The 12,097-nt window shown below is 39.1% G+C and overlaps 1 protein-coding gene across 1 annotated transcript in view; it reads right to left on the bottom strand.

Annotated features, from left to right (window-relative positions):
- The window catches only part of LOC126185020 (serine/threonine-protein kinase GL21140), a 221,129-nt gene that overhangs the window by 134,358 nt on the left and 74,674 nt on the right, over positions 1–12,097 (bottom strand). Inside the window, exon 5 of the mRNA XM_049927744.1 lies at positions 2,032–2,127. Coding sequence (XP_049783701.1) covers positions 2,032–2,127 — 96 coding nt within the window. The remainder of the gene's footprint in view (positions 1–2,031; positions 2,128–12,097) is intronic.

Here is a 12,097-nt window from a genome sequence, read left to right as displayed (position 1 = left end):
AAGGAAGATTTCCAGTTTTCATTTAACAACATGACAACACTGCAGAGTGATTTTCCTCTGTGCTCCTCTCCATATTCAGTGAACATTAAAGTGAATTTCATCAATCTGCAGTTCGCAGTAACTTACCAGCAGCGTGAAAAGGAGAGAAATTCAATAATGAGGAACATTCTAGATTTCTAGAAGCATTTCCCATAGAATTGACTTGTTCGATTACACAAGATGGCTGCTGGTGTAATATCAATGTTGCATTCCACCTATGTCTGAAAAACTGTTTTCAACAATGAGGAACTATAACTCATTTGAGTAAATCATTTTCACACCATAACCTAAACTACATGTAACATCTACAATGCACACCAATGCTCTTGTAGAAGGGAAAAAAAGCAAGAACATCTTGAGTGCAAGAGTTGATTAAAAATCATTGTATGTGTAATGTCTAATTAATAAATATCTACCTACTTAATAATGAAATGATGTGGCAGGATTGTGTTTTTAGTTCTTTTCATTTATACCAGTGAAACCTCATTTACAATGACTTTCACACTCCCCTGGTATCCTCTCTCACGTCTTCATACAACTACCTCCTCCCTATCCTGTGCTGTGATGACTGAATGGAAAGGGTATGGTAATTGCTGCTCACAGGCCCGTGCTTGCATCTACTCATGGAGCATGTTGGCTGTGAAGCCTTTGTCTAGTGTCATTATATAAAAATACTTTTTGTTACTGATCACTTAATCTTGGTGATGCAATGGGTAATCTCATTCAGCTATTATATTCGGTAATATTTATCTGTTCACATTATCAAATGCCTATTCAAAATCTACAAAAGCAAGATGTGTTGTTTCCCTATTGGATTCTCATCTCCTTTCTATAACTTCTTGTAGCGTGAAAACACTGTCACTAGTTGACCATCCCTTTGTAAAACCGTATTGTTCTTCAAATATTAGTTTTTACATCATATTTTTTAGTCTTGAATTCAGGATTTTGGCATATATTTTATAGGTTGTATCCAGTGATTTTCATAAAGCATAAAAATTCTAAACCATGAAGGACAGACATGCACTAAACTTAGTCTACTCCAATATGAGCCTAACCACCTCGTTTGCTTAAAAGTAACACTGATTATATGACTGAGATATTTTTAAAGCACACTGAGGTTGCCACTGGTCATATACATTGATACCTGTGTTGACTTTTAATTTCGTGGAACTATTCACAATATGTAAGATAAAGGATACCAGAAATCATTACCAGAAGAAACTGGCAATCTACACACATGAAGTAACACACTGTGTTTGGGAACACGTTATGAATGACGTATGCATCCTTTTAACAGCAATCTAATTTTATCACAATCAATGAAATTCTGACACTAATATATAAAGCTATTGTTTTGTCAGGTCATTCTGCAATGACAAAATTTTATTACATTTATTTATTATATGGCTGCCAAAATTATGAAACTATTAAGGGGTGCATTTAACATGCTACAGTAACATAATATGAAGATAGATATACGGTCACAATAGGTGAAGCAACAATCCAGATGTAATTCTGAGATAGTCTTAATTATTCATTATTGCACCTACAGGCATCAGATACCTTAACATACAAGTTCCAGAGTAGCCAACATACAATCCAGCAAGTGATTAGATAATGGCATCAGAATTATGATTTTTCTGTTTCTGTTATTACTACTACTCCCCCTCCCCCGCCCCCTCCTCCACTTTTAAATGGGAGCATTGAAAGCAAACCAGCAGTGTGTCCAAGTATGAAATTGTCGAGTAAATTTACATTTCCTTAGAAATGCTGCAGAAAGTGAGAAACTGCACTCTGAAATCATACTGTAAAAGTATTTCACTATGGGATCCCAAACAACATTCTGTCACTGGATCAGTTTATTTTTCAGGGCCCACTTCTCCCGTTCCTGCACAATATGCTTCAACATTTTCACGCTTCTGTGTACAGGACAACTTCATGTACAACTATCCATAAAGCACAGTAAATTTCAGTGAAATATGAAACACTTACCATGTCCCACGTTCCTGCTGCTCCGCTCGTGCTCACTTTTCAGGTGAATATTAGCACGTCGTGAGTGTCTCCTTATGCTTTCAGTACACTTTCGTTCTTAAAAAAAAGGAAAAAAGAAAACTAAATTAATCAGAGAAACATCAAAATTTAAAATCAATCCCCCTCCCATCCTCTCTGCCCCTCAAGCATTACATAGGTGTTAACTGCCACTCACAGATGCACCTGGAATTGATATGGCTCATAACAGAAACACAACATGTTGCAACACTTCTTACACCAGATCTTGGGAGGTGCAATTAGGGAATTTATTGTAACAGATGGAAATCAGTCTGTCAATTGTGGTTATTTTCCACCTCACCTTTGTTAGAAACAAATCTGGCACTGAAATGCAGTGGATAAAAGGTGTATTTTGAATTCCTTCCTGACAAATGCCTTACAAGGGTTTTGCACAACAATAAAAAAAAATTGCACTTTCTTGATACATTTCAATTTGAGGATTTAACAAAAAATATGTACAAAAATGCACCTTATAGACAAATTATTGAATACTAAACTTTGCTTCAAAACACAGGGAATCAGAAAGTGCAAAATCTGATACAAAAATACTCATGCACTATGATCTGAATATGGCAACATCTGATCATCCACAATTTTCAGAACGCCAGAAAACTAACTCCTTTGGAAATATTCCACATTTTTTCCAGTAACTGTAGCTAATACAAGATCTCAATAAAGGACATTGTTCCACAATATAATCCCCCCCCCTCCAATTCTCTCTCTCTCTCTCTCTCTCTCTCTCTCTCTCTCTCTCTCTCTCTCTCTCTCCCCCTCCCCCCCTTTACACTGGGAGCTTTAATCAAGGAAAAGATTATAAAATTCATGAACAGATAGTTCAGTGGCTCATTAGGGAAGTTACAGAGTACATGTCACAGTTCAGAGTTCTGATGCTGGATACATACTACATTCATTGCCCCCACCCTTCAACCTTCCTGGTGGTCACTTAAGGCAGAATTGAATATTCACTGTTCTGGGATTTTCAACAAGATCTTCATTTTTATTCATCTGGGTGCACACCCCTTTACTAACTTTCTTCACAATAATCCTCAAAGTGATTTATACAAGAGAGAGAAAAATATCAACATTCTATTTCCATCACCATTAACTGTTTAGATCAACCACACATACCTGTCTTTAATTTTCACTGACATAAATAAGTTTTTTCATACACACGTATACAATTTGTACCAAAATAACATAAGTGGAAAGAAAATTAATAAATTACAAATTTATTTTTAGAATTTTATTATTATTATTATTATTATTATTATTATTATTGTTATTATTATTAAATTTAAAATAAAAACAAAAATTGAGAATGCCATCCTCAGACAGACTTTTGGGCCAGTAATGGATGGAGATGAATGGAGGAAAAGAAAGAACTGTGAATTGCAGGAGCTATACAAGTTGGTGGACATTGTGGCAGTGATCAAAGAAAGAAGACTGAATTAATGTGTTGAGAAAGCCAGATCATCAGTCAGGTAGTGGAGGAAGATATCAGAGGCAAAAGACCATGGGAAGACCACGACTCTGATGGACCGATCAGGTCAAAGAGGATATGAGTACGCTGGGGCTGTTTGAAGATGAATACATGGACCGAGGAAACTGGAGGAGGCTAATTGGTTAGCCAAAGACCAACTGCAGTAAGTAAAATCTACACTCAAAAATAAGAAGTGAACATAAGAACAATATGTGCATAATAAAAGAATGTTAATGAAGTTCCAGAAAAACAATTGTCATTTAACACTTACATGAAACAGCCAAGTTACACGAAAATGTTTTATGCAAGCCACTAATTTTTTAACAGTTAAAATTAATAAAACTTCATTATTCAATACATTCAGATATTTTAAAGTTAATAAACACACAACTGTTTGCTATCAACCAAACACAGCCAATTTCCATAACTTTGGTCACTGAATAACTCATTTCACTTTGCAAGGCTCATTTAATACTTTTCTTATCTTTACAATTATTAACATATACTTCATCATAAAAATCTAATCTGAATTCCCTATTTCTGAAATCAACTCTTAATTATTAAATGTATCTTAAAAATAAAAGGAATATCTGAATCTTTTCATGCTTCAATTGGCTTGGGTCATAAATTCTAAAAAAAAAATTAGGTTCCAAGAGGTTTTCAGGAGTTCTTTGAGAGTGTTTTGATGTGCAGTGAATCTGAATAGTGATGTCACTAATGAATAGCTGATATTTTTCTTACTTTCCCTTTGTGTTTGTTTACAAAGAATTAATTTTATTTCTTAACTAAAATAGAGTAGCATACCCATTTGGAACAATTTTATCTATGTCTGTGCCACAGGACCCATTGGAAAATGTCTTACACCACTGCTGACCTTGAATCAAATATAGATCGTTAAAGCTGATATTGAAGGAATTTTAAAACCAGAGTTATGTGAAAATCCTAGTTCTGAAGTTCCGAGACGATAGTAATTATTGGAAAATGTCTGCATAAGCCACATGGCTGCACAGTAATTGGCACAATTTTTCTACTCAATACTGAAGTAATAACATAAAAGACTATCAAACCATGTCACACTACTTAGTACATAACATATTATTACTTCTTACTACTAAATTGGCTACAACATTCTATGTCAGGCCCTAATATCAAGCGGAATGATAGCTCTGGCCATGTTTTCTTCCCACTTTAATCAGGTTTTACAAATTTTGAATAATTCTTTCTTGTTTATTCATGTGAAGTGGTGGTTCACCAGACACCTCAAAAGTCTTTTAAACATTGCCACTCAAAGAGAGGCTCTGATAACTATCTGCTACCACATTTCAGACTGAGGATTACTACTAGCTTTCTTCAGGTGTAAGGTACTGTCCATCGGACTAGATTCTGTTGGATCAATGGAGAACAATATTTTGGTTTTTGAACACAGCTTGTTTAACACAGCACATGGTGATGTCTCCACCACCACCACCCCACCACCACCACCATCACCACCTGCTTTCATATACTGACAAAAAAATCATAACACCAAGAAGGAGTAGTGCGACAAACGAAAGTTGGTAAGCATGTTTCTATATCTGAAAGATGATGTCTAATCAAATTTCGCACTAGACGCATAAGGGTGGCGCAAGTAGCGCCACTATAAGGATGAAAATAAAGTTTGCTTTCAATAGATGCTGTAACAGATGTGAACGTTAGTAACCTATGAAATTGGATGTAATGAGTTGATGTTAGCCAAGAATGTCTTAAAGGTGACCAAGACGCCATTATCAACAACTCACCGAGTTTGACCAAAGTTGTGTAATAGTGTTACGGGAAGCTGGATGTTCCTTCTGCGATATTGCAGAGAGATACAGCAGGCATGTAGCCACTGGACATGATTGCTGGTAGTGGTGGTCACGAGAATGTATGATCTCAAGAAGAGCAGGCTCCGAACGGCCGTGTGGCACTACTGAGAGAGAAGACCATCTTGTTCGGCGTGTGGCTATGGTGCATCATACTGCATCTGCAGCAGCAATTTGAGCAGCAGTTGGCACCACAGTGACACAAAAATCTGTTACAGATCAGTTACTTCAAGAACAGCTCCTAGCTAGATGCCCTGTACCTTGCATTCCACTGACCCCAAACCACTGACATCTGCAACTTCAGTGGTGTCTAGCAAGAGCTCACTGGTGGACAGGGTGGAGGTCTATTGCATTTTCTCATGAAAGCTGATTCTGCTCTAGTGCCAGTGATGGGTGTGCATTGGTTAGGAGGTCGGTTGAGGGCCTGCAACCAGCATGTCTATGTGCCAGATTACTGGAGCTACACCTGGAGTTATGTTCTTTGGATGCAATTTTGTATGTCAGCAAGAGCATTCTCATGGTTATCACGTGCACCCTGACTGCAAATTTGTATGTCAATCTGGTGATTCAACCTGTAGTGCTGCCATTCATGAACAGCATTCCACAGGTGTTTTCCAACAGGATAACACTCACCAACATACCACTGTTGTAACCAAACATGCTCTACAGAGTGTCAACATGTTGCCTTGGCCTGCTTGATCAGCAGATCTGTCTCCAATCGAGCACATATGGGACATCATCGGACAACTCCAGCATCATCAACAACCAGTATTAACCATCCCTGTATTGACCAATCAAGTGAAACAGGCATGGACTCTATCCCACCCACAGGCAGACATCCAGCACCTGTACCGCAACAAAATGCATGCACATCTGCATGCTTGCATTCAACATTCTGGCAGTTACACCATTTTTAATGTAACAGCATTTCACATTTGAAATGACTTAGCTCACTCTTACATTAACCTGTGATCTTGCCATATTAATCACTGAAATATGTTACCTAGACAAATGTATTCTCAAAATTTCATTACTCTACATTATTTATCTTTCAGTGTTGTAATTTTTTTTCCTCTTTTCCATCTACATGGATCCAAAGAAGTCATCAAATATTAAGTCCATCTGGCTGGGCTAGGGAGAGATGCTCTGCCACTGCCTCAGTTACATTTCTAGGCCTGCTCACAACAGCATTATTGCAGTCAGAGAGAGGGTTCTGTCCTCAGCTCAAATTACACTTACTGACACCCGCATTAATCTTTTTAGTATAATACAGGCAAAGGAACCCAGAATTTCTCTCTCTGCCAATAAGCAGGATGTCATCTGAAATGGTATGAAATTAGAATGGATGTACAGTGGCTTGGTGACGCACACCGATAATATCATTCATGGATGTTTATTTTTGTTTTAGGCCGCAAAAACATCTAAGAACATACACACCCATGTCAGAACCTTAGAACACTAATACAAAAAAAGGTGTTAAGCCCAAGCGATCAGAGGAAAGGCAGCTAAGAACAAGGACTTCTTGGAGAAAGGTCCACAAAATACAGTGTGTGTGTGTGTGTGTGTGTGTGTGTGTGTGTGTGTGTTTATCTGATGGGTACCCAATGGTGAGGTCATCACCCCCTTACACTTATGAAAACAAATGAATGTGGAGATGAACTAAAAGTGTTGTACACACATGTACTCGAAATGACCACACATTTACTCTGTATCACATCACTCTCACATGCACTAAAACCAATTAGGAGGGAAGAGTGCTAATCAAGAAATTAAAACACAGAGAAAACAAAACACAGAAGAACTAAAAGAAAAGCACAGGGAAAGGTGACTGGCTGACCACTTACAAAAAACTAGGGTGAGCCAGCCATCCTTTGACACATTAGGAACATCTCCCTAAAATCACCTTAAAAACGTTGGACAAGTCACAAAACTTTAAAACCCTAACCACATTCATTTGATCATTACATAAAATAGATGGCAGATCTGCCAGTAAATCCGCCGCAGTCCGCTGGTTGGCAAATAAAATGCAGTCCAATAAAATGTGGCGCACCGTACCCTGCACGCCACAAGCACTACACACTGGAGGTTCTTCTTGACGGAGTAAGAATCCATGTGTCATAGGGCTGTGGCCTATGTGAAGATGAGTAAGAAGGACCTCATCTCGCAGACATAGCTGGAAGGAAGTACTCCATGGCCAAGTTGTGGGCTTGATGACACGGAGCTTGTTATCAGTCACTGCCAGCCACTCGTCTTCCCACTGAGACAAGACTTTGTACCTCAACAGCGAGATAATAGCATGCAGGGTGATAGCACACCGAAATACCAGAGGATCACGACACGGCTCCTTGGCTTCTCAATCCACTCTTTCACTCCCCGCAGTTCCAGTGTACCCAGATAACCAGCAACACCTCCTTCCCCAGTTGTTGTAGTTGTAAGAAGGCATCCTGGATATTCTGGGTTACTCTATTTGCTGGATACAAACGTTGGAAAGAGTAAAGGGTGCTCAGAGAATCTGAGCAGATGAGAAATCTAACACCAGGAGAATGTCTCATCTGCTTGCAAGATCGCACATAATTCTGTGTCGAAGATGGTAAATTCTGGAGACAGCCTGACCTTGAGGAGACGATGTGGGAAAATGGCGGAGCAATCAACAGAGTCCCCCTGCTTAGACCCATCCTTAAAAACAGTTATATGGTCATGGTACTCAGATAAAATATCAGAGAATATCGCATTAAAAATGGAAGCAGGGGGTGCTATCTCTCCTGTACCGCACAAAATCTAAAATCACTCTGGGCCTCTGTAGTAATCAAGGTGGCAGATGGTTAAAACCTTGGATTTGGGATTGTACTGGCTCCACACCAAGTGACTCCAGCATATGCTGCATGGCATCATGGCTCTTAGACAGTTGGAAAACAGGTGCTCCAGAGGTGGACAAGCAACAGTATGGAGTGCGGGTGGAATTGGAGTTGCAAGGAACTTACACACCTGATGCACCATGAGGAGCTGGCGATGGATGGTAAGTGGCAGTTTCCCCGCCTCAGCACAGACGCTAGGTATGGGACTGGTCCAATAAGCACTCGTGGCCAGCTGAATCCCCTCATGATGGACAGCGTCAATGATCTAAAAGTAAGAGGGTCTTGCTGACCCATACACACTGGAACCATAGCCGCGAATGCACAAAAGCCCGATAAAACTGAAGGAGATGCACTCCGTCTGCTCCCCAAAACCTGTGGCTAAGGCTCTTGATGATGTTCGGTGCCTTCGAGGTTCTGGCTTTCAGGTCTCTCAGGTGTGTTAACCACGACAATTGGGAGTCAAAAATGAGGCCCAGAAACCACACAGTGTCTCTAAAATGTAGGATGGTGTCCCCCAAATTCAAGGCAGGCAAATTGAAAAGATGACGAGAATGATTAAAATGAACACACACACACACACACACACACACACACACACACACACACACACACACACACACACCTGCAGAAAACTGGAATTCCATCTTTGCAGCGCATTCTTCTAACCTCCACACTGTAAGTTGCAACCGACAGCTCGCTGTTGCAACACTGGAGGAGGAACAGAAAACAGCAAAATCGTCTACAAATAAGGAGCACTGTACAGGACTCCTTACTGTAGAAGTGATATTGTTGATGGCCATGGCAAACAGGGTAACACTTAAAACACTGCCCTGAGGAACACCATTCTGCCATCAATCTTAATACAGCGACATCTGAAACTACTATGATCTATATTTAACCAATATCTAGGAGCTCTGGACTGTGATTAAGGATGACTCCCAGTGGTCTGGATGCGCGAGTCCAAGCCACAACATGGCACCACTAACATCAGGGTGAAATGGTGCTACCAGTACTAGGTATCTGTAACTCAGTTGCTCATGTATGTACATGTTGCACATAAGTTTTGGCATCCAATATACTGCATTTCTGAGCTGCACTACATTTTCCTGGAATTGTCCCATTGTAACACCATCCACCACTGTGGTACAAATATAAAAGCCTAATATCTCCACAGATGGAAAGAATGTATTATGAGATAACAGAAATTATTCAGATCATTAAAGGAAATGAAAATTTAATTCTAATGGTAGACTGGAATTGGGCAGTGGGAAAAGGAAGTGAAGGAAAACCCTGAAGTCTAGATCATGAGCAGAACAGACTTTGAACCTCATAACCATTCCCACCTACAACTTAAGAGTCTCATCTTATGTAACAACCTTCATCAACTTCCAAAAGACCAACAGTTTGTTGCACAGACGCTCCCTTTTCCAGACATTAACTGAACTGGGTCTAGACAGCAAGATCCTGAACCTTGCGAAAACAACATGTTCTAATATGACACCCAAAGTAAAGTTCAGAGGAGAATTGTAACGAATTTCAACAGCAGAACTGGTGTTAGGAAATTAGGCAGCCTATAATCAATCTGCTTTCAACTGTCTGCTGGAGAAAGTTATCCATAAATGGATAAAGATGCAGATGACTTGATTAAAATAAGTTACTCAAAGGACAAGTTGGTAGGTAATTGCCTAGCTATTTCAGATAACCCTGCATTACGGCATCCAGTGCAGGAGAAACAAGTTGTCAACCCGCCTACCTCAACCACATGGCAGTTGAAGATCACCATCTACAAGACAAGAGTGCATCATAATCATCAGGGATGCAGTTTTCACAATCCCACTGGGTAACACACCAATGCAGAAGACTAGCTCCTTCAAATACCTTGGAGAATGTATAATCCCATAAATCTGTGATTTTCAACCTTCTTGATTTTGTGGCTCCCCTGACCAACTACAATAAAACCTTCTCAATTCAGGCTCCGGCAATCCTGAGGGGATGACTACTATGTTAAAATAATCAAAATAATATTATTATGAAAGGACCAACAGGGACACTGTGGAGAAGGTAAATAAAGGGAACAGAGATTTTAGTGGTGAAGAAGACAATGTTGGTGCCAACAAAGTGTGTCATAGTGAGGAAGCGGTGGCATTAGAATTAGCACTGCACTACATGGAGCAACAGAACCTGGTGACATTTGCCGACGTTATGCTTCTACGAAGATGGCAGGACTAAGCTGCTAAGAACAGACATTCTTCACAAAACAAAAAAACTGTACATTCTTTTCCCGAAAATAAACTATGTACAGTAGCAACAGTTGTAAAGTAGTTTACATAATAGGTATGTATTTGCAGTAAATGTTTGAGTTTCTGCTACAACCTAATTTCTAAACCAAACTAAGTAACACATTAACTGAGGAAATAACTTTGTTTCTGTAATAATAGTGTGAACATCAAGTTCTGAAACCATCTTCAAATAAAATATCTCTCTAAAATTGCCACTCTTTGTTTAATCCCAGTTTTCCCAAATTTGAGCTCTACTCAGTCCCAGTTACCTCTATCACTGAAGTTTTACTTTATGTTTTTTCTGTGGCTCCTTTGTAAGATACCTAGTAAAAACTGAAATAATTAATTAAAAAAAGGTATCAATAAAGTATTTCTCACCTCAATGCAGCACCTGAGCTTGTTTTGTGTTACACAACTTGTGAAATATCTGCGCCAAATGAGATATAGCTATCCTCATTTCCTTCTCCACATAAACTCTTGATCCGTACTTGGTTTTAATGACAGCTACTACTAAACATCCACTCTCACAAAGGTAGGAGGTTGCAAAAGTAACTACTATCTTCAGTGCTTTCTTGCTCACACTCAGAAGCCCTTTTCTTACTGAATACCAAAACATTGGCAATGCCACTGGAGAAAACTTCACTTTTAGTGAAGAATCTGATGGAAGTTCTATCAACTCTTACTCGTCTGCAGTATTGAACTCAGGAGATGAATCACCATTGAAGGAATTTTGAACCCACTGAGACCTATCACAGTTTTCAGGAAAGTTTTCAGCATGCACCAATTTGATTTTCGGCTTCCAGGCAAGAATAGACTTCTCGCCTAAGCTCAAAACTGCATGATAATACATTTCCTCTAGAAAGCTAATGAATGCTACTGTAAAAATAAGAGCGATGTATGATCAGCCCCCATATTATGACACATTTGTCTAAAAAACCTAGCTTTCTGAAGACAAGTTCATCACATTTATGACTGTTTGAAGTACTTGATTCAGATCATCATTCATTCAAATGTTGTGAAGCAAGTACTTCTCTATGGATAATGCAATGGGTCCACATAATATCAAGAGATTTTCTGTGGATAAGTGATTGTAGACCATTGTAACATGGATGTGCATCATCAGTGCACACACCAACACAAAAGTCACACTTAATTTGATTTTCTGTCATGAAGTTGTCCACTATTTCCAACAAATCTGTTCTTGTTGTACCTGCATTTATTTCTGTACAAAAAAGGAGATCTTTCATCATTTCATTACTTTTTCATAAAAACCACAGCACATTAAATGAGCTGCTCTTTTGCTTTCAATGGCCTCATCACGCTGCAAACCAAAATTCCTCCCTCTAATTTTTCCATAATCTATTCATGATGATCCTCTCATTTATCTGGAATTTGACAACTAATTGCAGCGTTAGACAAAGGCATAGGCAAAAGCTGTTTTGACAGGGGCTTTCCAAGCATAATGGATGCGGTGTCACTAGCACACCATAGAATTAGTTGTTCTGCAGTTTTATGGGCTTTCTTACATTTTGCTACTTGGTAAGCTGCGTTGCA

This window comes from Schistocerca cancellata, chromosome 4, assembly GCF_023864275.1.
Source record: "Schistocerca cancellata isolate TAMUIC-IGC-003103 chromosome 4, iqSchCanc2.1, whole genome shotgun sequence".
In the NCBI taxonomy this organism is placed as follows: domain Eukaryota; kingdom Metazoa; phylum Arthropoda; class Insecta; order Orthoptera; family Acrididae; genus Schistocerca; species Schistocerca cancellata.
This window is presented reverse-complemented; position numbering and strand designations above follow the sequence as displayed.